Source organism: Mobula birostris, chromosome 5 (assembly GCF_030028105.1).
Source record: "Mobula birostris isolate sMobBir1 chromosome 5, sMobBir1.hap1, whole genome shotgun sequence".
Taxonomy (NCBI): Eukaryota; Metazoa; Chordata; class Chondrichthyes; order Myliobatiformes; family Myliobatidae; genus Mobula; species Mobula birostris.
Window position 1 is genome coordinate 38,702,612 of NC_092374.1, and position 26,109 is coordinate 38,728,720.

Below are 26,109 nucleotides of genomic sequence, written 5' to 3' on the forward strand. Positions count from 1 at the left end.
GTCCAAGGGAAGGGCATTAGGATCCATACAGCTTGGCACTGGTGTCATCGCAGAGCAACGTGTGGTTAAGTACCTTGCTCAAGGACACAACATGCAGCCTCAGCTGAGGCTCGAACTAGCGACCTTCAGATTACTAGACCGATGCCTTAACTTGGCCACGCGTCAACACCCAGGAGACAACAGACGTGCCAACCTGTGTTGAACAGAGCTTTTCCCCCACAATGAGGGGGAGAAAACATGATCCTCACAATTCTGTCCTGCCTATCCAAATGGGAGTAGCATGCTCTTGAAAGGAAAACCCTACAAAAAATAGTGGATATGGCCCAGTTAGTCATGGGTCTCTGCGACCTCTGAGGGTCTAACCTGGTCCCAACGTATCAATGCAGCCATAAAGAAAGCAAGATAGCGGCTGTATTTCATTAGTAATTTGAAGAGATTCAGTTTGTCACCTAGAACACTCAAACTTCTATTGATGTATTGTGGAGAACATTTGAACAGGCTGCTTCACTGTCTGCTATGGCGTGATAATAAATATATATATACTGTAATTGATTTACTTGGTTATTTTTTCTTTCTATATTATCATGTGTTGCATTGTACTGCTGCTGCTAAGTTAACAAATTCCATAACACATACCGGTGATAATAAACCTGATTCTGATCTTTTTCTGGGTCAAGCCCTCTCTACCATTGAACGCATCTACATGGACGCTGTCACAGGAAAGCAGTATCCATCATCAAGGACCCCTACCACCCAGGCCATGCTCTCTTTTCACTGCTGCCATCAGGAAGAAGGTACAGGAGCCTCAAGCCCCGCAGAACCAGGTTCATGAATTTATTACGCATCAACCAACAGGTTCTTGAACCAATGGGGATAACTTCCCTCAACTTCACTTGTCCCATCATTGAATTATTCCCACAACCTATGGACTAACTGTCAAGGACTCTCCGTCTCATGTTCTTGATATTTATTGTTTATTTATTATTCATGATTATTATTTTCCTTTGTATTTACACATTTTGTTGTCTTTTCCACATTTGTTTGGCCATCCTGTTGGGCGTGGTCCTTCTTTTATTCTGTTATGTTTCTTGGATTTACTGTGTATGCCTGCAAAGAAAATGAATCTTAGCGTTGTATAAATTTAATTTTCTTTTTACTTTTCGACTTCTGGTATGGCCACAATAAACAAGTGGATGAGCAATAATTCCTTAAAACTAAATGAAGAATACACTGAAAAACGTTTGATTGGTCCCAAAGCCGAAAGAGATAAACTTCTCGGTAAACTTGAGAACTTGGCTCCCCTTGTAAAATCAGAAGTAAATAGCCTGGGTGTTATACTCGATTCAGATTTGAATTTTAAATCTCACATAAAGAAAGTGACCAGAGCAGCATTTCTACACAGAAATATTGAAAAGGTACATTTATTACTGTCATATAATGATACTGAAAAACTAATTCATGCCTTTACAATGCACTTTTTACTAGCCTTCCAAAGCAATGTATTGGCAAACTTCAACAGGATGAGGGAGCACATCACTTCCATACTAGCTACTGTGCATTGGCTTCCTGTATCTATTTGACTTGAGTTTGAAATTCTCCTACTTATTTCTAAAACTCTTAATGGTCTGGGACCAGAGTACATTACAGAATCATTTTCTTTTTATAATACTTCCCAAGCTCTCATGTTTTCTTCTGCCAGCACCTGAAAATTCAAAGGAAAGATAATTGGCAGGTCAGCTTTTTTGCACTGTGCTCCTAAACTATGGAATTCAGTACTTAAAACGATGAGGGATGCAGAATCAGTTGACACTTTTAAATGCCAGCTCAAAACCTATTTATTTAACATTGCTTTTAACTAACATCTTTTTGCCTTTTATTTTCATGTTTTAAATTTTTTACTTATATTTCAATACATTTTTTATTTTCCACTCTTTAATCCTCATCTTTTACATTTGATTCAGTCAGTTTTTTACTTCCTTCTCAGTTCTTATACTGTTAGTTCTAAAATGCACCTTATTGGTTAAGGGGAAACCCTTTTGTTTCCCTGCCTGCTCAGCCAGATATTCTTCAATTCCATTGCCTGATTTCAATATTAATCAATGTAACACTATTTTATTTGCATCCAGGCATTAAAGCAGGGTAGAATCCAGGTGCTTGAGCCGGTGATGAATCTGGAAATCATAGTGGATGAGAATCGCCTGAGTGTGGTGCTGGCAGATCTGGCTCAGCGAAGAGGAAACATTCAAGAAATTCAAAACCGATTAGACAACCGGGTTGTCTTGGCAACTGTGCCACTTGCAGAAATGATGGTAAGATATAACCACCAAGGAATAGCAAATTAGCTGAATATGCAACTCAGTACATAATGCGCTTGAAGGGATTTGTGGAATTTTAAACCAAAACTGTGAACGGACTAAATAAGTTTCCTCGATGTGATTTTCTTGAAGTTAATTGTTTGCCCCGGTTTTTCGCTGTTATCTTACCAATGTCTCAGAGCAGTGACCTTCTGCAGGAAGAAAGTCTAACTGAATATTGAAGTAGTGTTGAAAGTTGAAAATTGAGTATCGAAGTAGTGTTGAACAATAGATTTAACACTTAGTGGTCTTCTTTCAAGATGCGAGTGGATGATTCACATGCATACTGAAGACAGGAAAATAATCCTGGCTCTGCACACTTTATGAATTCCCCATGATTGCCGTAGAGGGTATCGAGAGGAAAACCAACAAGCACCTGCGGAGATGGTTGGGAGTTCCCCCAAGCTTCTCTTCAGTAGGCCTCTATATTCAGTCTGGGCAACTGCAGCTTCCCCTGTCATCTGTTGTGGAGGAATTCAAGGTGGCAAAATGCAGAGCCTTATTAAGCTTGAGAGATTCCAATGATGTCTTGGTAAAGCAAGCAGTTTTGTTAGGGGGAGAGCAACATCAGCAAAGTTCTTACAAAACTTGCAATAATACCTAATCGTTCCTAAAAACCTTCTTAAAGCTTTCTTGCCAGCCAGAACAGGAACTTCAGCAATAGCTTGAACCTTGGCCTGTACAGGAGCCAGGTAGCCCTGGCCTGCTACGTAGCCAAGATAAGTAACAGTAGCATGACCAAACTTACTTTTAGCGAGGTTCACAGTAAGATTGGCCTTGGAAAGTCTGTCAAACCGTTTTTCTACAGCTGCAATCTGCTCTTCCCATGTTTCATTCCAGACCACTAAATCATTGATATAAACTTCTGTGCTTTCTAACCCTCCAATCACAGAATTGATCATTCTTTGAAATGTCCCTGGAGCATTTTTCATCCTGAAGTGTAAATCATTGTACTCATACAGTCTAGACGGTGTCACAAATGCTGATATCTCTTTAGCCCTTTCTGTTAAAGGAACACCCCAGTATCCTTTTAACAAGTCAATCTTAATAAGGTATTTAGCCTTCCCCACTCTATCAATACAATCATCCTTTCTTTTTCCTTGTTCTTTCGTGTTTCTAATTTCTTCTTCAACCATTTTACTTTTCTCAAAGTTCTCTCTGTGAAGATGCTGTTTCATAGGCTGAGCTGAATTTATAATGACGTGATGCTCTGCACCTGTGCACCGCTTCAAAATGCCAATTAGCCCTTTCACTTATTTTTTACAGTCTAGGGTCCAACTGATGGACCTTATCAGTAATATTTTCCAAAACAATGGAATTCTGTCATCTTCGTGAGACTAGATTTAGTGCGTAAACATGTTTTTCCACTCCATTATCAGATTCCGTGACTCCATTTTGTTCCATAACAATTCTCCCAGCTGAAATTCTAGCAAACAAGTGTTTTATTTTGATTCGACCATTTTGTAAACTTTCCTTTGCAAGGACACAAATCCTATTAAATCCCTTCCAGAGTTCTAAAACATAATTAAGCACACTGACACATGTTTCTAAATCAGACCGTAGTTCTCCGAGTAGGGTCAAAGGTCCTTTTGGCCTGTAACAGAATACAGGTTTCAACAAACTACCCTCCAATGCTTTCTGAATTGAATCTCCAACAATAAGTAAGAGGAGGGGAACCCCCTCATCCCAATTTTTCCCATTTCTCACACAATGTGCTTTAATCATGGTCTTAAGAGTTGAGTTGAGCCATTCCAAGGCTCCCTTGGACTCTGTGTGATATGCAGATGACACCATGTGCCTAGCTTCCAATTCTCTAATTATCCCCTGGAATGTTCTCAAAGTAAAGTTACTGCCCTGGTCAAGACCTACCCGTGTTAAAAACTTACTGAATGCTGTTACTACAGTCTTGGCCTCGATATTTTCAAAAGACACTGCTTCAGGGGACCTAGACACAGCACACATAATTATTAACACATACTGATAACCAGCTGCAGTCTTTTGCAATGGGCCTACACAATCCACTATAACCCTAGGAAAAAGTTCACTAAAAGCAGGTATCGGTTTAAGTAGTGTTACCTGAATAACCTGATTAGATTTCCCCTCAACTTGACAAGTATGACAAGTCCTGTAAAAATTCACAACATCCTTTCTTAAACTAGGCCAGTAAAATTCCTTCATAATCTTGTTCACTGTCTTTCTCACTCCATGAGGTCCACCTAAAGCCATACTGTAAGCCATGTTTAAAATTTCAGCCCTGTAAACTTTCAGAACCGCCACGTGACTTGCAGGCACTGTGGCTGGTCACCAGCTCCTCTTCGACACCCCATCTTTAAGGTAATGTCCCACTGACTCTTTCTGAACCTTTTCTCCTGTGAGGGCTATCTCCCTTAAAGCCACCATTCCAGAATCTCGCTTCGGTTCCTCTACAAATTCCTTCCTCAATAAAGACAAACCTTTCTCATACACCTTATTCTCATCAGCTGTACTACCCTCTAAGTCCTGCTGAAATCTGGAAGGTGGAAAAGTCTGTGTCACATCATCATACTTTAAACCTCTGGTTTTGCTATCATAGACCTCAACAGGCTGCCTAAACATACTTTGATTATCTGCGCATCAGAAATAAACATTAGTCTTTCTGTGTGGTTCCCTACCAACAGCTTTGCTCATCAGTTGAACAGCTATATCAACCTTACCTTGAAGAGGTGTCAACATTCCTCCGTTGGTTACTAAACTTAGCACCATCATCAGGCTTTTAAGAACCATGTGTACATTATGGAAGAGAGCAAATAATCCCTCCATCTGATTACAACCTTCACTTCGACTTGCTTCTATAACAACTTCCACCCCAAAATCATAACAAATTTCCTCCTTCTCCACAACATTGTAACCTTGTAGGTGTCCAAATGTCCAAACAAAATTCAACAGAGTAGCACATCCTTTCTCAGCAGGCCTTTGTCCTGCAAGCAGGGTCAAAGGTCGTGTAACCAATCCAACCTTTTCCAGCACTTTATCCAAAAGTCCAGGAACAGCACTTTTCCCATTAGTTTCAGGAGCACTTACCTCAGCAATTTTCACCTCATCACCAACTTTTAAAACACTGTCTAATACTAGTGACTGAGAATCCTCACATTCCACTGGTACCAAGGTTGACCCCTTATTCACTGAACTAAGATCATCTGACACAAAAAAACTGCATTCCTTTTCAACCAAGTCAGACACCTTAGATTTTAACTGAGTCTCAATACAAGGTTCAGAACTCTGTGAATTCACAGGTACTTCCACAACCTGAACACATTCAATCGGAACAGCTGCCTCTTCTGGGCTGTCATCACTTGTCCCAGTTTCAAATTCAAGGTCACCCCAAACCTCCCAGCTATTCTCTGGCAAGCTCTCATCTGGAGTAAACTCAACCTCGTGGGTTAAAACTTCTTCGTCTGCTTTCTTATCAGACCCCTGCAGGGTAGCGGCATCCTCTGCATCTGGGTATGCCCTTACATCATCAGGAACACACAATAGACAATAGACAGTAGGTGCAGGAGTAGGCCATTCAGCCCTTCGAGCCAGCACCACCATTCACTGTGATCATGGCTGATCATCCACAATCAGTACCCTTTTCCTGCCTTCTTCCCATATCCCTTCACCCCGCTATCTTTAAGAGCTCTATCTAACTCTTTCTTGAAAGAATCTAACTCCTTCTTGAAATTCACACCTCTTAAATTCATCAATCAAAACAAGCCCTTCCGAGCTGCAAAAATCATCAGGGTCTGACACTAAACCTCCCGGCTGCCACATGTTCCTTTTAAACTGTCTCTGTCTTTCCGCCTCTTCTCTCTGTTTTCCTGCCTCTGCTCTCTGTTTTGCTGCCTCTGCTCGCTGTTTGTCTGCCTCTCTAGCCTCACGGACCCTCCTCTTTTCTGCTTCAACAGCCTCGAGCTGTTTTAATTTCAACTGAACCTCAGCCTCAGTAGGTTTCCTTCCCACATTAACGCCTCCTCATCAAACGTTCCCTTATCTATATAATGCTGGGCTATTATCGTCTGCATCTGAGCTTTCCTCATTTTAGTAGTCAACTTTAGTTTTAACTTTTGAGCGATTGCCAACAGCACAACCCTCGTAGCATCATCCAACGCTTCCGGGGTTGGTTCCAACAGAAACTTCTCAACACTAATGTCCATTTCTGCTGTATTTCCACACAACCGAATCAAAAGGGATTCTCCCCAATCAGTTCAAACAAACCTCCCACAATTTGTTCATATCACGGACGCAGGCCCCAATTTTGTCACGTACCCTGCGACGGGAATAAAGATACAGCAGAGATGGAAAGCACTTTGGAGTCCAGTATTGCTATTAACTGATAATATTTATTAGTAACTACGCAATACAGTAATATATATGTGAGTATATCAGTAAGTGTGGAAATATACGTATGAAAAACCAAGCTTCTTTAAGTCTAGGGGTAAAAAGATAAAGTCTTACGATGAGTAAAGTTCAGTTCAGTTCGTGGTATTGAGTTGAGTAGTGATGGAGAGAGAGAGGGAGATTTGAGTCTTCAGGTGAGCTGACGCCGTCGATCTTCTTGTTGTCCTCCAAAATCCTTTAAAAGTCACCGACTGTGACCTCAACAAAGGGGACCGGTTTTCTGTGGTGGAGCTATCACCCAGGCGAGGGTGGACACATGGACAACTCCCTACCGGTCAACTCCTTTCCTTTCCACTGCAAGAGCAACTGATCGATCCGCCTGATCGATCCTCCAAAACCCACTTTTTCTGCGGGCACAACAATGCTCATTCAGTGTCCAAAACGTGTCTGAGGTCTGTATCATCTGACCTTCTATTTTATCTTCCCGTGCTGAGCATCAACTGTCATTCAAATAACTCCTCCTTCCGCTCTCTGTGTAAGAAATCCCAGCAGGCGATGTCCTTGAGGAAAGTATAAACAACCTGTGAGCTGTCTTCCCCTCTCTCTCTCTCTCTTTTAAAAACAAGTTGTTGGTGTTAAATACCTCTCTCTCTCTCTTTTCAAAAGCACAGTTAATAGGGGTAAACGGGCACAGTTCATAGGGGTAATTCAGGATCCCGTCACAGTATCCACATTTCCGAGGATCTCACCTGGTTCCTGAACTCCTCCATCCTGATCAAAAAGGCACAACAGCGCCTTTATTTCCTGTGGAGCATCAAGAAAGCTCACCTCTGTCACAGGATACTGACAGACTTTTACCCCGTAACCATTGGGAGCATACTCACCAACTGCATCTCAGTGTGGTATGGCAATTGTCCAGTATCGGACCACAAAGCACTCCAGCTGGTGGTGAAAACTGCCCAGCAGATTATCAGCACCCAATTGCCCACCACTGAGAACATCTACCATAAGTACTGCCTGGGCAGGGCAAAAAACATTATCAAGGATGCATCTCACCCTAACCGTGGACTTTTTACTTTTACTCTCTTACCATCCGGTAGGTGCTACAGGAGCCTCTGCTCCCACACCAGCAGGCTCTGGAAGAGCTTCTCCCCTGAGGTTGTGACCCTGCTGGACCTCACATCACAGCTCTAAGCAGTATTGCACCCATATTAGACTTCCTCAGTACTTTTATATTTGCGTGCTGTAGCACTTACTTTTTATTCGCAGTTATTTTGTAAATAATACTATTCTTTTACACTTCTCATCAGCTGCTAATTGCATTTCATTGGCTTTGTATCTGTACTCGGCACAATGACAATAAAGTTGAATCTAATATAATCTAATCTAATCTAGTTACACACCCTCATGTGGGCAGGTAATTTGCCTTCGGTACATTTATCTCTAATCTCCACATCTGCTGCCTAGTGCTGAGTGATACAATTGCCCAAACGGTATCTTTTCATTGTGGTCCTTTGCTTTTCAATCGTTTTGTAAGCAGTTTTGCAGGTGAGTGTGTTTGTTCTTTGTTCTTCTCTCTCAGGCTAAAGTTCAGACTGTACTATGTAGGCATTCTGTGTCTCCATACTCTGTAATCCTTTCTGTCCCTGTTTAGATGAACGAGTTGTTATCATTTAGGAAAAAGGGGAAAATCTGTCCAACAGATCCATTTTAATATTATATGCTTATCAAATTTCAAAATAAATGGCAGCTGGAAAAGGATCTAGTGCTTTCCTGGTGTATATGATGAATAAACTTTTCTCGGGCTTCCAGACCGGTGCAGTTATAACCAACGTTTCAATGATAAACTCTGCCATCTTCTTCAGCGATGATGCCTGAGCATGCCTAGTCTGTTGATACTTATACCCCTGTAGTCTGTCCCTCCTGATTGGTTAGTCCTCATTCCATCAGGTTTCTGCTCTCCGACCTTGTTTACAATCGAATTCCAGTTCTTGCTTGGAAGAAGACCTTCATCTTTGTTATAATTCTTTTCATCTAGCTTTATTTCAATGCCTTCCTTAACCAGGCGATCCCAAAAGCCTTGGCGTGGCACAGTAGTTTTCTGCCGTCTAAGTCAATCCTATGGCTGTTGCAAATGCAGTGTTCTGCTACCACCGATTTCTGCAGGTAACCTAAACAGACACAACCTCCTGTGTTCCTTGATGTGAGTTTCCGCCATGCATCCCATCTGGCCGATATATACTGCTCTGCATTCACAGGGAATACTGTCAATGCCAACCAACCTGAGGCCCAAGTTATTTTTCACCCACATAAGCTATGATTTGGGCTTCATTATGGGTTTCAGATAGACACTATGTCCGAGGCTACCATCCAGTTTCCGTCCTATCAGAATATCCAGAAATGAGAGGCAACCGTTCTTCTCCATCTCCATTGTAAATTGAATGTTTTGGATTTATACTGTTCAGGTGGTCGTGGAACTGTTGGAGTGCCTGGAGTCCATGAAGCCACACTGTGAAGGTGTCATTGATGTATCTGAAGAAACATTTGGGACTCGAGGGCAATGAACTCAGAGGCCTTTCCCCAGAGTTTTCTATGTAGAAATTGGAAATAGCCGGTGACAAGGGCAATGCTATAACTACTCCATCTGTTCTAATACAACAGAAACTGGACAGTAACCTTGGACATGACAGAAACCACTCACACAGTGTCAGGCCTCCCAACGTAGAGCAGTTCTTTCTACTTGATTAACCTTGCAAAATCTATTTTGGACCCGGAGAGTCTTCCCAAGGAAATAAGAAGATTACACATGATGTTCCTACAGATTGGCTACAAGGTGAAGGAAATCAATCAGGCCCTTATAAGGGCCGATGGAAAATCCAGGAAACCTAACAATGAGGAGGAACCCATCGATATTGCCTGTCTTCCCTATTTTTCACAGTTTCTGGAAGGATTGCCAGTATACTGAAGAAATACTGGAATAATACCATCCACGATCCCGTAAGAGAACTCAAATCACAATTTATGTGGGTCAAAGGATTCCCTGTGAATGCGTAGCAGCGTATATCGGCCAGACGATGCATGGTGGAAACTAGCATCAAGAAGCACAGGGGGTGTATCTGTTCGGGTTACCTGGAGAAATCAGCGGTAGCGGAACATTGTATTCGCAATGGCCATAGGATTGACTTCAGTGGCACAAAACTTCTGTGCCGTGCCAGTTGCTTTTGGGATTGCCTGGTAAAGGAAGCCATTGAAATAAAACTGGAGGAAAAGAACTTTAACAACGATGAAGGCCTCGCTCGAAGTAAGAACTGGAATTCGAGTGTAAACAAGGTGGGATAATGGAAATGTGTTTGGATGAGGACTAACCAATTAGAAGGAACTGACTACAGGGGTATAAATACCTTGGACTAGAGATACTCAGGCATTGTCCCTGATGAAGATGACAGAGTTTGTCATTGAAACATCAGTTATCATTGATACCTGTACCCAGCTAGAAGCCTAAGAAAAGTTTATCAATGTCAGCTATTTATCAGCCTTAATCAAGAGAAGTGAAATGTGATAATGGAAACCCAAAGTGTGGCCACAAATGGCTCTGTGTCCATAGGAAGTAGTGCAGCACCAAAATCTGCGCTTCAGTGTAGTTGGAGGGATATTTCCCTGCAGGAATATTCCCCTGATACTTAATTTGGGATTTTAGGACACCCTCTCATTCTGGAGGTGTATACCATACCTGGCTGCATATGTAAACCAGACTCCATCCTGTGCCTTGGTAATTAGTTTATTGATCTCACATGTACCCAGGTACAATGAAAAACTTTGTTTTGTGTGTCATCCATACAGATCATTTCAAACACGGTATACTGTCCATACAGATCATTCCGAACGTAAGTACATTGAGGTAATAGAAAGAGGAAAGCAATAGCAATGTAGAGTATATTGTTACAGTAATAGATACAGAGTAAATGCAGTGCAAGTAGGTGCAAGAGCCATGAAAAGGTACATTGAGACATAAAGAGTTTGCCTTTATTTGTACAAGAAAGTCATTCAATGAAGAACAGAAACTGCAGGTTAGTGTAGCATATGTGGAGAGAAGAACTTTCATTCCAGCTGTTTATGTTGTTTTCTTCAAATATATTTTGCGCTTCAGTAATAAACTTGCCGAATTACGAAAAATACAGATTTGGAAGGATGGTTTCAAATATATGAATGTTACTTTAGATTTTAAAGCATTGTCCTTATGTTCTATAAATCATTTTGCACACTATTAAAATGGCTGCACCTGATGACAAATCATTTCTTATTGATTGGTGCAGGGTTACTCAACTGTTCTTCGTACTTTAACTTCGGGCAACGCTACTTTCACTTTGGAGTTGTCCAACTATGAGCGGATGAGTTCACAAGACCAAAACGTACTTTTTAACAAGATGATGGGCACTATGTAAGGTCCTGTTCAACTGGAGAAGCTGAGTAACAACAGATACTGGAAATTTTACTGCAAAGGTGCACTTTCGTATTAGAACTGAAAATACTTCACCTGCAGTATCACAAGATGTTCCGGTGATTCTATTGGGGAAAAAACATCATCTTCCTGGGACAGATTTCAGATTATATTGATCTATAATTCAAAATCCCCAATCTATGTTAACTAAGGTCATTGTCAAGAAGACTGAGGGGATGGGTATGTACTGTTGGGAGTTATGAGGCAGATCCCTTCAGGACATTTTCAACTGAATCTAAGGACCCAATAAGATTAATAGTGAAATTATTTTACTGCTGTTATTTATATGCCAAAAGGGTCCATTGAGTTAAAATTCAGATATTATTGTAAATGTTCCTCATTATTCCAAAACCGAAGTACAGTTTTAATTTTACACTTAAGGTACAATTGTGGAAGATGTAATAGCATTCAGGACTTTGCTTGTCAAGATTTAAATTCTCTTTCCAATACTTGAAATTTAGACATCTATAAATTACATTATTGAGCTAGAGTGGACGTAAAGCAGTATCTACATAATGTTACTTTCAAATGCTATCGGTCATGTTTCATCACATACCCTTAAGCAGTTTACATTCACTGTTCTAAGCATTTCAAAACAAATAAGGGCAAATTTTCTCAGTTTGAGTCACCAGACTGATGAAGAGTCTTATCCTGAAATGTTAATTGTCCAATTCCCTCCATAGGTGCTGCATGACCTGCTAAATTCCTCCATTTTTTTTTGCTCCAGATTCCAGCATGTGCAATCTCTTGAATTCAGTTGTAGAAAATAATGCTGGATGAATGATCAATTATTTGTCTGTTTCATCCAAACTCAATTTTAATTTCATTTTTAAAACAATTAAAACATTGAGCAGGGGAGAATTGAAATGTTGTTTCTTCTATATCTCCTGCATTTTCTCAGCTCATTCACTTGTGATGTTCTATTAAAAGGGAATTCCTCTGAAAATTCTCTGAATACATTGGCTGAAGAACTCAACGAGAGTTCAGCAGGTGAAACCTCAGTGCTATTGGGAGGACTTAAAGCAGCTTGGAAGGAAGATGAGAAACTCAAAGGGAATTCAGATAGCAGGGAATTAGAGCAGAATGAGGAAGCTGGAAATGTAGTAAGTGGAATAGGCAGCAAAGTATAAATAAAAACAGTAAAGGATGTCAAAGTACAAAAAAATTGTTAAAAATGCCAAATAAAGCCCCCTATATCTGAATGCCCACAGCATTCACAAGAGGATAAATGAGGGGGCAACTTTAATAAGGGCAAAGATCAGTTCAGTGGTAAGAAATGATCTTGCATGGAAGATGATGTAGAACTAGAATTAGCATGGTTCTGTCAAAGAAATAACAAAAGGATGGCAAATATTACTAGGAGGTATTTATTTACCATCAAATAGTTGTAATATTAGGCATGGCATAAATCTAGTTAAAAACGTGGTATCTGGCATAATAAAATAATCATAGGAGGCTTTAATTTACATGTCATAGCTAAAGCTTTTTTTGAGGAGAAAAACAGAATTACTATGAATGATTGTCCAATTACACATGAAACATTCTTGTCCAAATCAGCATCCAAATATAAAAACGATCAGTCAACTCATTTTACACATATTTATAGTCATAGAAATCACCCTCTCTCCTCCCCCCCCCCCCCACCCGGGGAGTGGCGGAAGTTTCTAAGAGGGTGGTGAGGGGTGGGTGCTCTCGGTAGTAAAGGGTGCAGCTGGAGATTACTGGTTTAATTTAAGAAATGAATTAGTTACTATAAGCATTTGGCTCTCAGTGCATAATTGATTACAGTGATCACGTAATCACCTCACCTCTTGTTAACTCACCGTTCTGTCAGACTTTGCTCAAAGCATTTTATGGTTTTTAAAAGACTATGTGACACTTATGTATTTGGTATTATCATGAGAAATCTGGACTAAAGAAATCATGTTATTTCTGGGCCCAGCTCACGGGTTATTGCTGTTCACCACTGTAGTACAGTGTTAGCTAGTACAATTCCCATACTCTAAGCACGCAGTTATGCAATTCCTGTGAAGTGGGGTAAAATTCAGAATCTGACCTTTTGAATGGTCTTGGCTGTAGTTCTCTAGCCCATGGCCCAACTGAGATATCGCTGCCCCCCATTATGTACCTTCAGGCAGATGGTCATGTTTTGCTTGAGCTATGATGATGTCATAACTCGCCCCTTTATTGATGGAAGTGCTTGAGGTTGGACTTAAACGATAGATGATTGACCGTGGTCATTGATCCATAATGAAAATGGCAGAAGCAGACCAAATGAAAAAGAAGTGTAGACAGTATAGTGTGGAGTATCTGAAATATAGATTTATACCAGCACCAAGCAGCCAATGTGACTGTTATGTGAAAAAGTTTTTCAAGTGAGGCAATGAAACTGCCCAGGCTCCTTGAACATTTGAAGAGAATACACTCTGATAAAGCAAACAAGAACTTGGCTTATTTTCAGCCATTTCATGCAAACTTTCAGAAGCAGGAAAAGCACTTCAAATCATGTTTACCAGCACCTCACAACAAAACAGTGATGGTTTGTGTGCTTCACACAACATTTCATTGCTCATGGTTAAATCTGGAAAGCTCCATACAATTGGAGAAAAACTGATTCTGCCAGCAATAAGGGAGGTTCTGAGTACTGTTTTGCATAAATCTCCTGACCAAATAACTCAACTGATTCTGCTTTGCAACAATTCTGTTCAAAGTCAAATAGAACGTCTTGAGAATGTGGAAGACACATTGTGCAACATACTCAGGACAAAAATTTTGCTCTGCAGTTGGATGAGTCAACTTGGCTAGTGTTGAGTATTCATCAATGGAATGTTAGGAAATTCACTACGCAACTCTCAATTAATTGAAGCTCGGACTTTGTTTTTGCACAAACAGCAGCATAACTATGTTGACCCTGGGCCAAAAACTTAAAACATGAATTCTGTTTTTCTCTGTGTACCAATATTCACTCAGACCACTTTTCCAATTTAAAATACTAAAATAAGGGATCTCCCGTTGGCCAGATGATTGATCCTTTCTTCTCTCAACCAACAGCATGGGAGTTCTTCCTTGTGATGATAGGTCCCTGAAAAGAGTTATCGCTGGCTTGTATTTGAAAACCTCTGCTTTTATATTCATTAATTACTAGTTCAAATGTTGCATTTCAGCATTAGTGGCTATAGGTAACCTGTCTGACCTTTAACACCTTCTAATTGGCTCTGGTCCAAGCCAGCATCCATTTATTGCTGTGCTTTCCACAAGTGACAATTGGTAATTTATGGCTCTTTGTTCTCTTCGGTAACCAGCTCAAATCACTCAGGGCAGACACAGACCCAAACATTCACAAACCTGTATGTTATATCAAAGAACACCTCACAAGTAACTTCTTATTTAGAAATTATCTCTAGTCCAGCAGATTACCTGGAGCATCATTGTGTCTACTTTAAAAAAAAGATTGATTTAGCCAAGCAATATTAGTCCAATGGAGGACACAGCCATTTCACAAAATGGCAGCCTCCATCTCCTTCAACCTCAGGGCAAGAACAAAGGTTTGTCTGCTCCCACTGTCCTTGACAGATTCGAGTTTGACATTTTTTTTCCATATTTTAATTCCTCAATAGCCAACATTAGGCAACAAATTTTTGCTTATTGGTTATATTTGCTTCATTAAGGATGAAAGCATAATTCAAAGGTTGTTACTTTGAAGGGGACTATAAACAGATACAAAGGGGGAGTCAATATTTTGGGTTCTTGAGCAATTTTTCAAAGAGAAGGGCACTCTGCTAACCAATATTTTTGCTTGTACAATGGATGGGACATTCTCAATGACAGGATGCCATAGTGGGATTATAACTTTCATGAAAAAATCTGTACCTACACATTCACTGTGTAATTCACAGACAACATTGTGTCACAAAAAACCTAAGTGATTGGATGCACAAATTATTAAATACTGTTATTACAACAGTAAATAAATCACATTTTTATTCATTAAACGTGGTAGTGGTAAGCTCCCACTGCCTATTAAATGCTCCCAATGCATGTGTCTCAAATAGCCTCTGACAACCACGTGGCTTAGCTACTAAGCCTGGCAGAACCATTTCTATTGACAGGAAAAGGAGCAAAGGTGGGTTACTGGTGCCTTAAGACCAGTGGCTTTGGGCAGATAGAACTCGTGAGCCAAAGTTGGCAGCTCCTCTAGGGGAAGGAAAACTCCGATCTAAAACCTCTGCTGCCATGTGGCTATTACCACTAATGAGGGGGTTTCGGGAGTAAACCACAAAGTAAAAACTGGAACTGGAGTCCCTAAGGCAGTCCTACGTTGAGTTCAATGCTGACTGGCAACTCCTGCGACACCGCTGGTGCCAAACTGTTATCAGTCTCTGCTGTTTTTTTGTATTTGTCAGCTGTGTGGAGAGGTGGAGCCTGCTGCATGGGCAACAGCTTGCTCTCCCTGTGGTAGTGCCCTGGCTTGTGTGCCATGTAGACAGCTAGGACACAATATCCATGGCCAACCCCTACCAGCGAAGGGCCTCATAAATAAAATCAAGTCCAGTGCTCTCAATTCTCCACTATTTCAAGAGCTTTGTATTGAGAATGAATAGTTTGAACACTTGCTGTTGCACACAAAAAATTCAGATTGCTCTTAAAAGGAAATTATGAGACTCTTTCATGCGCTCCTTGAAACTGATAAAATTCTTTGAAGATTCGAATGCTTCATTCAGTAATCAACTCAATAATATTAGACATGGCAATGCTTATTTGTCAGAAATATTCAGAGTTTAATGAAATCAATCTTCAATTGCAAGGAAATTATGCAAATCTTACCAAAGTAAAATCGGTCATCTCCGCATTTCTGTTCAAGTTAACCTGACCTAAGTCCACCACTGGCCACCTCGACTGTTTCCAATTTCCGAGCCTCACTCAGTCGGAAGAGAGAGAAAGAATACCAGATGATGATATTCAAGTATATTGTGCCCACATGGGTGAGATTACATAAAGACCGATCAGAGAGATTTCAGAATCTTGATCCAAATACCAGATCGGATAATAAATCTATTCCTGAACACCTGTAATGAGGAATTAACAGGAAGGATGGAGGAAGAACTGCTCTCACTACAAAATGACTGACTTGAAGCCTAGGTTCAAAAAATCATATCAAGACTTTTGGTTGCAGAAATAAATCTCTGAATGTTACCCTGCACCGTTGAAGAATGTCAAGATTTTCTTTATTGCCTGTCTAACATCATATTTAGTGGAGCATGGTTCCAGTGCAGTTGCCAAATTTCTTTCAAAGCATCAAAACAAACCACAAATTACTGAACATGGGGGATCTGAGACTCCTGAGTGACATTCAGCCTGATGTTGTGAAATAGATATTACTGCACCAAGCTCATCCACCTCATTCAAAGGTAAAAAAAAACAAGTGGTGAATAGTTGGATTACTAATGTATACTCTAAATTTGTTGATGAAAATTGTTTTTACTGTAATTAAATAATCTAATTTTGTTTGTAGCTTTAAATAGGTTTGAATTAATTTTGCAATTATTTGTCACTGCTTTGAATTTGCACTTCCTGTTTTATTTCACTGTGCATTGTAAATCAAATTTCTTTATAGTTTTCATGTAAATAGCCAGAAAGGGAGAGAAGTGCGCTGGGGATGGAGTCTGGGAGCCAAGGGGGTGGTAACCTAAAATTATTTGAGAATGGTGATTGTATCTGAGTCTGTTACCTCCACTGCTAGCATGTTCCAGATATCAATCACTCAATGTTTTCAAAAACCTTTAATCCCTTTTCAAACTCCCTCATCTCTCCTAAATCCTGTACCTTCTTACTTTTGATGCCCCTGTTCCAAATATCTACCCTATACGTGCCTCTTATAATTTTACAATATATACTTCTTTCAGTCTCCTTCATCCCAGGGTAAACAGAAACAGCCTATCCCATCTCTCCCCATACTAAAATCCCCCTATTCAAGCATCATTAGGGTGAATCTCTGCCCTCTCTCTATGACAACTACTTCTTTTCTATACTGTGGATTACAGAACTACACAAAATGCCATTTAAAAAATTTATTTTATAAAGTTGTAATATTAAGTCCCAATCTTTTTGTTCTATCCTTGACAAATAAAGGCAAGCTTGATGCCTTTTTCAAACCCTTTCTGTCTTGACACTTTCTGAGGACTATGGATTTGAATCCCAAGATGCCTCTGTTGATTAACATCCCTTAGCACTTAGCATTTATAGTGTGTCCTACCCCTATCTGACTTGCCAAAATGCTTCACTTCCAACTGTGAACCCTTTGACTAACTGATCAATATCCTGCTGTAGACAATATTCCCCGCTGTCGACCACACCACTTGAGAAGGAACTTGGGACATAAATTTGAAGCAGATGTTCTCAGGGAAATGCACAGGCAGAAATGTGGCAAATGTTCAGGGAAAACTTGCATGGAGTTCTGCATAGGTATGTTCCATTGAGGCAGGGAAAGGATAGCAGGGTAAAAGAACCATGGTGTACAAAGGATGTAGAAAATCTAGTTAAGAAAAGAAAAGGTTCAAGAAACTAGGTACTGTTAGAGCTCTAGAAAATTACAAAGGTGCCAGGAAGGAGCTCAAGAATGAAATTAGGAGAGCTAGAAGGGGCCATGAGAAGGTCTTGGCAAGCAGGATTAAGGAAAATCCCAAGGCATTCTACAAGTATGTGAAGAGCAATAGGATGAGCCGTGTGAGAATTGTACCAATCAGGAGTGAAGAGTGGAAATGTGCATGGAACAGGAGGAGGTAGCGGAGGTACTTAATAAATACTTTGCTTCAGTATTCACCAGTGAAAAGGATTTTGGCAATTGTGGGGATGAGTCTCAGCGGACTGAAATGCTTGAGTATATAGACATTAAGAAAGACTTTGTGCTGGAGCTTTGAAAGGTACTAAGTTAGTTAAGTCACCAAAGCACAACACAATATAGCCCAGGCTACTGTGGCGAGTAAGGGAGGAGATTGCTGAGCCTCTGGCAATGATCTTTGCATCATCAATAGGGACGCGAGAAGTACCAGAGGATTGGAAGATTGCAAAAGTTGTTCCCATGTTCAAGAAAGGGAGTAGAGATAATCCAGGAAATTATAGACCAGTGAGTCTTACTTCACTGGTGGGCAAGTTGTTGGAGAAGATCCTGAGAGGCAGTACTTAAGAGCATTTGGAGATACCTAATCTGATTAGGGATAGTTAGCATGGCTTTGTCAAGAGCAGGTCATGCTTTACAAGCCTGATTGAATTCTTTGAGGATGTAACAAGACACATAGATGAAGGTAGAGCAGGGGGTGTAGCGTATATGGATTTCAGTAAGGCGTTTGATAAGGTTCCCCATGTAAGGCTCATTCAGAAAGTAATGAGGCATGGGATCCAAGAAGACTATGCTTTGTGGATCCAGAATTGTCTTGCCCACAGAAGGCAAAGGGTGGTTGTAAATGGTTCATATTCTGCATGGAGGTCGGTGACTGGTGGTGTTCCGCAGGGATCTGTTCTGTGACCCCCTCCTCTTTGTGATTTTTATAAGTGACCTGGATGAGGAAGTAGAAGGTTGGGTTAGTAAGTTTGCTGATGACACAGAAGTTGGGAGTGTTGTGGTTAGTCTGGAAGGTTGTCAGAGGTTACAGTGGAACACTGATAGGATGCAAAACTGGGCTGAGAAGTGGCAGATGGAGCTCAACCCAGATAAATGTGAAGTGGTTCATTTTGGTAGGTCAAATTTGAAGACAGAATATAACATTAATGGTAAGACTCTTGGAAGTGTGGAGAATCAGTGAGATCTTGGGGTCCATGTCCATAGGACATTCAAAGCTGCTGTGCAGGTTGACAGTGTTGTTAAGAAGGTGTATGGTGTGTTGGCATTCATCAGCTGTGGGATTGAGTTCAAGAGCTGGGAGGTAATGTTACAGCTATAGAAGGCCTTAGTGAGGCCCCACTTGGAGTACTGTGTTCAGTTCTGGTCACCTCATTACAGGAAGGATGTGGATACTATAGTGAGAGAGCAGAGGAGATTTATAAGGATGTTGCCTGGATTGGAGAGCGTGCCTTATGAGAATAGGTTGAGTTAAATTGAACTTTTCTCCTTGGAGCGACAGAGGATGATCGAGACCCTGAAGTCAGATGGAAGAAGGTTCTATGGTCTAATGAAACCAAAACTGAGCTTTTTGGCCAATAGACAAAATGCTACATTTGGCATAAGCCAAACACTGCACACCATCTGTACTGTGAAGCATGGTGGTGGCTGCATCATGCTTTGGGGATGCTTCACTGTAGCAGGCCTGGAAGGCTTGTGAAGGTAGAGGGTAAAATAAATGCAATAAAATATAGGGAGACTCTGGAGGAAAATCTGAGAACTGCAACCTGGGAGAAGATTTGTTTTCCACCAAGACAATGACTCCAAGCACAAAGCCAAAGCTATGTAGGAATGGCTTAAAAACAACAAAGTTAATGTCCTGGAGTGGCCAAATCAGAGTCCAGACCTCAATCCAATTGAGAATTTGTGGCTGTTGACTCACGATCCCTATGCAGTCTGACAGAGCTTGAGCAGTTTTGTAAAGGAGAATGAATGGGGAAGAATTTTGTGTTTTATATTTGTAATTAATTTAGATCACTTCATAGAGATTTGTTTTCACTTTGACACAAAAAAGTATTTTTCTGTTGATCCATGTCAAGATTAAAACCAGAATGATTCGATGTTGTAAAACAATAAAACATGAAAACTTCTGGGGGGGGGGGGCGGGGGGAATACTTTTTATAGGCACTATATATGATGACTATCTTGACTGACTTGGTGTAGCACCAGCCACTGAGGAAACCACTAGTCAAAGGTCTCCAGACCGTAAACAACCTTTCACCATCACCCTCCATTTCTTACCATCAAGCCATTTCTGCATCCAAATAGCTAGTGTGTCCCGGATCCCATGCTATCTAACTTCCCATGGCTTACCAAGTCAACTATGTCTACAGTCCTGCCCCCGTTGACCTTCTTGATACTTCATCAAAAAAATCTCAATCATATTTGTAGAACATGATCTCCCATGTACAACACCCCGGATCAATAATCACACCCAGTCTTTCCAAATGCTTGTATATTTTAATCCCCAGAATACCCTGTATAACTTGCCTACTGCAGAGGTTAAGCTTATTGGTTCATAGTTCCCAGGTTTTTCTTTGCAACCTTTCTTAAGCAGTTACAATATTAGCTACCGTCTGTCTTCCAGCACTTCATCCTGTGAATTTCTTCCGTAGATTCCCACAGTGTTTCTGGATGAACCAGTTCAGTTCAAAAATGTATCTACCTTCATTTGATTTAAGACATCCAGTACTTCTTTGTTGTAATGTGGACTACCCCCAAAACTCCCTTCAATCATCTGAAGATCCAAAGTCTTCACATCGTTCTCTGCAGAAAAATACAGAGGAGAGAGATACATTGAGGACCTCATCCATTTTCTACAGCTCCACACAAAGATATCCCCTGAAGCCTTTGAGGAGCCCCATTCCTTTAAAAAACAGCAGGCAGCACAGTAGCACAGCAGTTAGTGCAGTTGCTTTACAGCACCAGTGATCACCAATCAGAGTTCAATTCCCACTGCTGCCTGTGAAGAGCTTGTACATTTTACTCATGACCGTGTGGGTTTTCTCCAGGTGTTCTGGTTTCCTCCCATATTCCAAAGACATACGGGTTAGGTTTAGTAAGTTGTTTGCATGTTACATTGATGCTGGAAGCAAGGTGATGCTTACGGGCTGCCCCCAGCACATCCTTGGACTGTGTCAGTCATTGTTGCAAAAGATGCATTTCACTGTGTATCTGACAAATAAAGCTAATATTTCTCCTCTCTCCAGATACTCATTTTTCCCTTAGTACACTTATAATATCTCTTTGGATTCTTCCTAATTTTCTCTGTCAAAGCAACCTCATGCCACCTATTTGCCCTTCTGATTTCCTTCTTGAATATACCTTTGCATGTCCGATATGCTCCCAGGTACCCAAGCCTCCTTTTTCCTGACCAGAGTCTCAATATCCCTTGTCATTCCAGGGTTTCTTACTCTTTCCAACCTTGCCCTTCACTCTAGCAGGAGCATGCAGCACTTGAACTCTTGCTATCTCGCTTTTAAAATCCTCCAGCTTGCCATATGTCCCTTTGCCTACAAACAACCTACTCCAATCAACCTCTGCAAGTTCCTGTCTAATTGTTCAATTTAGAAATTTAATTTGTGGACCTGATCTGTCCTTTTCCATAACTAATATAAAACTTGTAGCATTATGGTCACTGGTCCCCACCAACACTTGTCATGCCATTTCTCTATTGTAAGTGAAGCCTTTTCTTCTCTTTACTTAGACTTTCTGTATATTGTCTGAGGAAACTTTCCGGAACAAACTTAACAAATTCTACTCCATCTATGGTAACTTCTGGCCGTGTTAGAAAACCTTAAATCCCCTAATATATGTGCAAGACAGGTATATTCCAAAAAAGAAGAAATTTTCGAGTGGAAAAAGGACGCAACCGTGGTTGACAAGAGAAGTCAAAGCCAAAGTTAAAGCTAAGGAGGGGGCATACAAGGAAGCAAAAATTAGTGGGAAGACAGAGGATTGGGAAGTCTTTAAAACCTTACAAAAGGAAACCAAGAAGGTCATTAAGAGAGAAAAGATTAACTATGAAAGGAAACTAGCAAATAATATCGAAGAGGATACTAAAAGCTTTTTCAAGTATATAAAGAGTTGTAAAAGACAGGTGAGAGTAGATATAGGACTGTTAGAAAATGATACTGGAGAAATTGTAATGGGAGATGAGGAGATGGCAGAGGAACTGAACAAGTATTTTGCATCAGTCTTCACTGAGGAAGACAGCAGGATACCGGACACTCAAGGGTGGCAGGGAAGAGAAGTGTGCGCAGTCACAATTATGACAGAGAAAGTACTCGGGAAGCTGAATAGGCTAAGGGTCGATAAATCTCCTGGACCAGATGGAATGCACCCTCGTGTTCTGAAGGAAGTAGCTGTGGAGATTGCGGAGGCATTAGCGACGATCTTTCAAAAGTCGATAGATTCTGGCATGGTTCCGGAGGACTGGAAGATTGCAAATGTCACTCCTCTATTTAAGAAGGGGGCAAGGAAGCAAAAAGGAAATTATAGACCTGTTAGCTTGACGTCAGTGGTTGGGAAGTTGTTGGAGTCGATTGTCAGGGATGAGGTTACAGAGTACCTGGAGGCATATGACAAGATAGGCAGAACTCAGCATGGATTCCTTAAAGGAAAATCCTGCCTGACAAACCTATTACAATTTTTTGAGGAAATTACCAGTAGGCTAGACAAGGGAGATGCAGTGGATGTTGTATATTTGGATTTTCAGAAGGCCTTTGACAAGGTGCCACACATGAGGCTGCTTAACAAGATAAGAGCCCATGGAATTACAGAAAAGTTACATACGTGGATAGAGCGTTGGCTGATTGGCACGAAACAGAGAGTGGGAATAAAGGGATCCTATTCTGGTTGGCTGCCGGTTACCAGTGGTGTTCCACAGGGATCAGTGTTGGGGCCGCTTCTTTTTTCATTGTACATCAATGATTTGGATTATGGAATAGAGGGCTTTGTGGCTAAGTTCGCTGACGATACGAAGATAGGTGGAGGGACCGGTAGTGCTGAGGAAACAGAGAGTCTGCAGAGAGACTTGGATAGATTGGAAGAATGGGCAGAGAAGTGGCAAATGAAGTACAATGTTGGAAAGTGTATGGTTATGCACTTTGGCAGAAAAAATAAACGAGCAGACTATTATTTAAATGGGGAAAGAATTCAAAGTTCTGAGATGCAACGGGACTTGGGAGTCCTCGTACAGGATTCCCTTAAAGTTAACCTCCAGGTTGAGTCAGTAGTGAAGAAGGTGAATGCAATGTTGGCATTCATTTCTAGAGGAATAGAGTATAGGAGCAGGGATGTGATGTTGAGGCTCTATAAGGCGTTGGTGAGACCTCACTTGGAGTACTGTGGGCAGTTTTGGTCTCCTTATTTAAGAAAGGATGTGCTGACGTTGGAGAGGGTACAGAGAAAATTCACTAGAATGATTCCGGGAATGAGAGGGTTAACATATGAGGAACATTTGTCCGCTCTTGGACTGTATTCCTTGGAGTTTAGAAGAATGAGGGGAGACCTCATAGAAACATTTAGAAAGTTAAAGGGCATGGACAGAGTGGATGTGGCAAAGTTGTTTCCCATGATGGGGGAGTCTAGTACGAGAGGGCATGACTTCAGGATTGAAGGGCGCCCTTTCAGAACAGAAATGCGAAAAAAAATTTTTAGTCAGAGGGTGGTGAATCTATGGAATTTATTGCCACGGGCAGCAGTGGAGGCCAAGTCATTGGGTGTCTTTAAGGCAGAGATTGATAGGTATCTGAGTAGCCAGGGCATCAAAGGTTATGGTGAGAAGGCGGGGCAGTGGGACTAAATAGGATAAAATGGATCAGCTCATGATAAAGTGGCGGAGCAGACTTGATGGGCCGAATGGCCTACTTCTGCTCCTTTGTCTTATGGTCTATATCCCTATTATTCTTGCAACTTTCTGCAATTCCCTGCATATTTGTTCCACTAATATTGTTGACTCTTAAGGGGCCAGTAGTACAACTCCAACAAGGTGATCATCTCCTTATTTCTCAACTCCATCCATAATGCCTCACCGATGATCTCTTTCTCTGTCTCTCTTTGTCTCTGTCTCCAACTTGTAGCATTAGTTGCAACCCAGCTTAAGAGAAGATTCCCCCTTCCACAAAGAAACTGCCCCTTTTTATACCCTTCAAAATTTCTCCAAAAGTCTATCGGTAGTCTTCCAGAAAAACATGTTTTTCACTATTATCTACTCTCAAGGCTGAAGACTAGTACTCCCAGCAAGTTCTCAAAACATAGCTGTGTACTGGTTTCCTTGTACTTTCTAAAAACATTGTTACGTCCCAGACTATTAGCATTTTGTCTTACAATCTTCCATTTGGTGTTACATATTTTAGCATATATCAAGGAGGAATCAAATTTAACTTTTTCCTTATAGCATCACAGGTAGATAGGGTCGTAAAGAGAGCTTTTGGCATAATGGCCTTCATAAATTTAAGTATTCTTCAAATGCATAAAGTGTAAAAAGAGAGTGAGAGTAGATATCAGACCACTGAAAAAGGATGCTGGAGAGGTAGCAATGGGGGACAAGGAAATGGTGGACAAAGTATTTTGCAAGAGTCTTCACTGTGGAAGGCACTAGCATTATGCCAGAAGTTTGAGAGTATCGGGAGGAGAAGTGTATGAAGTTGCATTACCAGGGAGAAGGTTCTTAAGGGAAAATCTTGCCTGACAAATCTATCGGAATTCTTTGAAGAATTAACAAACAGGATAGACAAAGGGGAATCGATGTTGTGTACTTGGATTTTCAGAAGGCCTTTGACAAGGTGCCACACATGAGGCTGTTTAGCAAGTTGAGCCTGGTATTACACGACAGATACTAGCATTGATAAAGCATTGGCTGATTGGTAGGAGGCAAAGAGTGGAAACAAAGGAAGTCTTTTCTGGTTGTCTGCCAGTGGATCCGTGTTAGGACTACTTATTTGTACGTTATATGTCATTGACTTGGATGATAGAATTGATGGCTTTGTGGCCACGTTTACTGATTGTACGAAGATGACTGGAGGGACCAATAGTGTTGAGGAAGCAGAGTGACTACAGAAGGACTTAGACAGATCAGGAGAATGGCCAAAGAAGTGGCAGATGGAATACAGTGTCGGGAAGTATATGGTCATGCATTTTGGTAGAAGAAATAAAAGGGTAGATTATTTTCTAAATGAAGAGAAATTTGAAAAATTCTGAGGTGCAAAGGGTTTTGAGAGTCCTCTTGCAAGTTGCGTCAGTGGCGAGAAAGACAAATGTGATGTTAGCATTCATTTCAAGAGGACCAGAATATAAAAGCAAGGATATAATTTTGAGGCTTTATAAAACACTGGTGAGGCCTCACGTGGAGTATTGTGAGCAGTTTTGGGCTCCTTACATTGGAGAGAGTTCAAATGAGGTTCACAAAAAAGATTCCAGGATTGAAAGGCTTGTCATATGAGGAATGTTTGATTGCTCTGATCTTCTAGTCACTGGAATTCTGAAGAATGTGGGGTGACTTCATTGAAACCTATTGAATGATGAAAGGCCTCAACAGAGTGGATGTGGAGAGGATGTTTCCTATTGTGGGGGAGTCTTAAGACTAAAGGACACAGCCTCAGAATAGAGGGTGTCCTTTTAGAACAGGAGGAATTTCTTTAGCGAGAAAGTGGTGAATCTGTGGAATTCATTACCATAGGTGACTGTAGGGACCAAGTCTTTACATATATTTAAGGCAGAGTTTGATTGATTCTTGATTGGTCAGAGCATGAAGGGATATGGGGAGAAGGTAGGAGATTGCGGCTGAGAGGAAAATTGGATCAGCCATGATAAAATGGCACAGCAGACTCAATTGTCCAAATGGCCTAATTCTGCGGCTATATCTTATGGTACAGGATTTGGGATGTTATGTTGAAGTTGTATAAGACATCAGTGAGATCTGATTGGGAGTCTTATGTGCAGTTCCGATCACCTACCTACAGGAAAGCCATCAATGAGATTAAAAGAGTGCAGAGAAAATTTACAAGGACGTTGCCAGAACTTGAGGACCTCAGCTATAAGGAAAGGCTGAATAGGTTAGGACTTTATTCTTTGGAGCGTAGGAAAAAGAGGGGAGAGTTGATAAAGGTATATAAAATTATGAGGGGTATAGATAGAGTTAATGCAAGGAGGCATTTTCCACTGCGGTTTGGTGAAACTATTACTAGAGGTCATAGTTAAGGGTGAAAGGTACAATATTTAAGGGAAACCTGAGGAGATAC

At 40.9% G+C, this 26,109-nt stretch overlaps 1 protein-coding gene across 5 annotated transcripts in view; it reads left to right on the forward strand.

Annotated features, from left to right (window-relative positions):
* gfm2 (GTP dependent ribosome recycling factor mitochondrial 2) overlaps positions 1-26,109 on the forward strand; it is a 79,882-nt gene that overhangs the window by 48,975 nt on the left and 4,798 nt on the right. For 3 of the 5 annotated variants that reach the window (XR_011885987.1, XR_011885985.1, XR_011885988.1), the window contains 2 exons: positions 2,127-2,309; positions 11,027-16,619. Coding sequence is in view for 1 of the 5 variants with exons in the window: in XM_072257912.1 (XP_072114013.1) it covers positions 2,127-2,309; positions 11,027-11,155 (312 nt within the window). In the remaining 4 variants the exon portion in view is untranslated. Of the gene's footprint in view, positions 1-2,126; positions 2,310-11,026; positions 16,680-20,481; positions 20,510-26,109 lie in introns of those variants that run through there. The other 2 variants (XR_011885986.1, XM_072257912.1) reach the window with 2 other exon arrangements.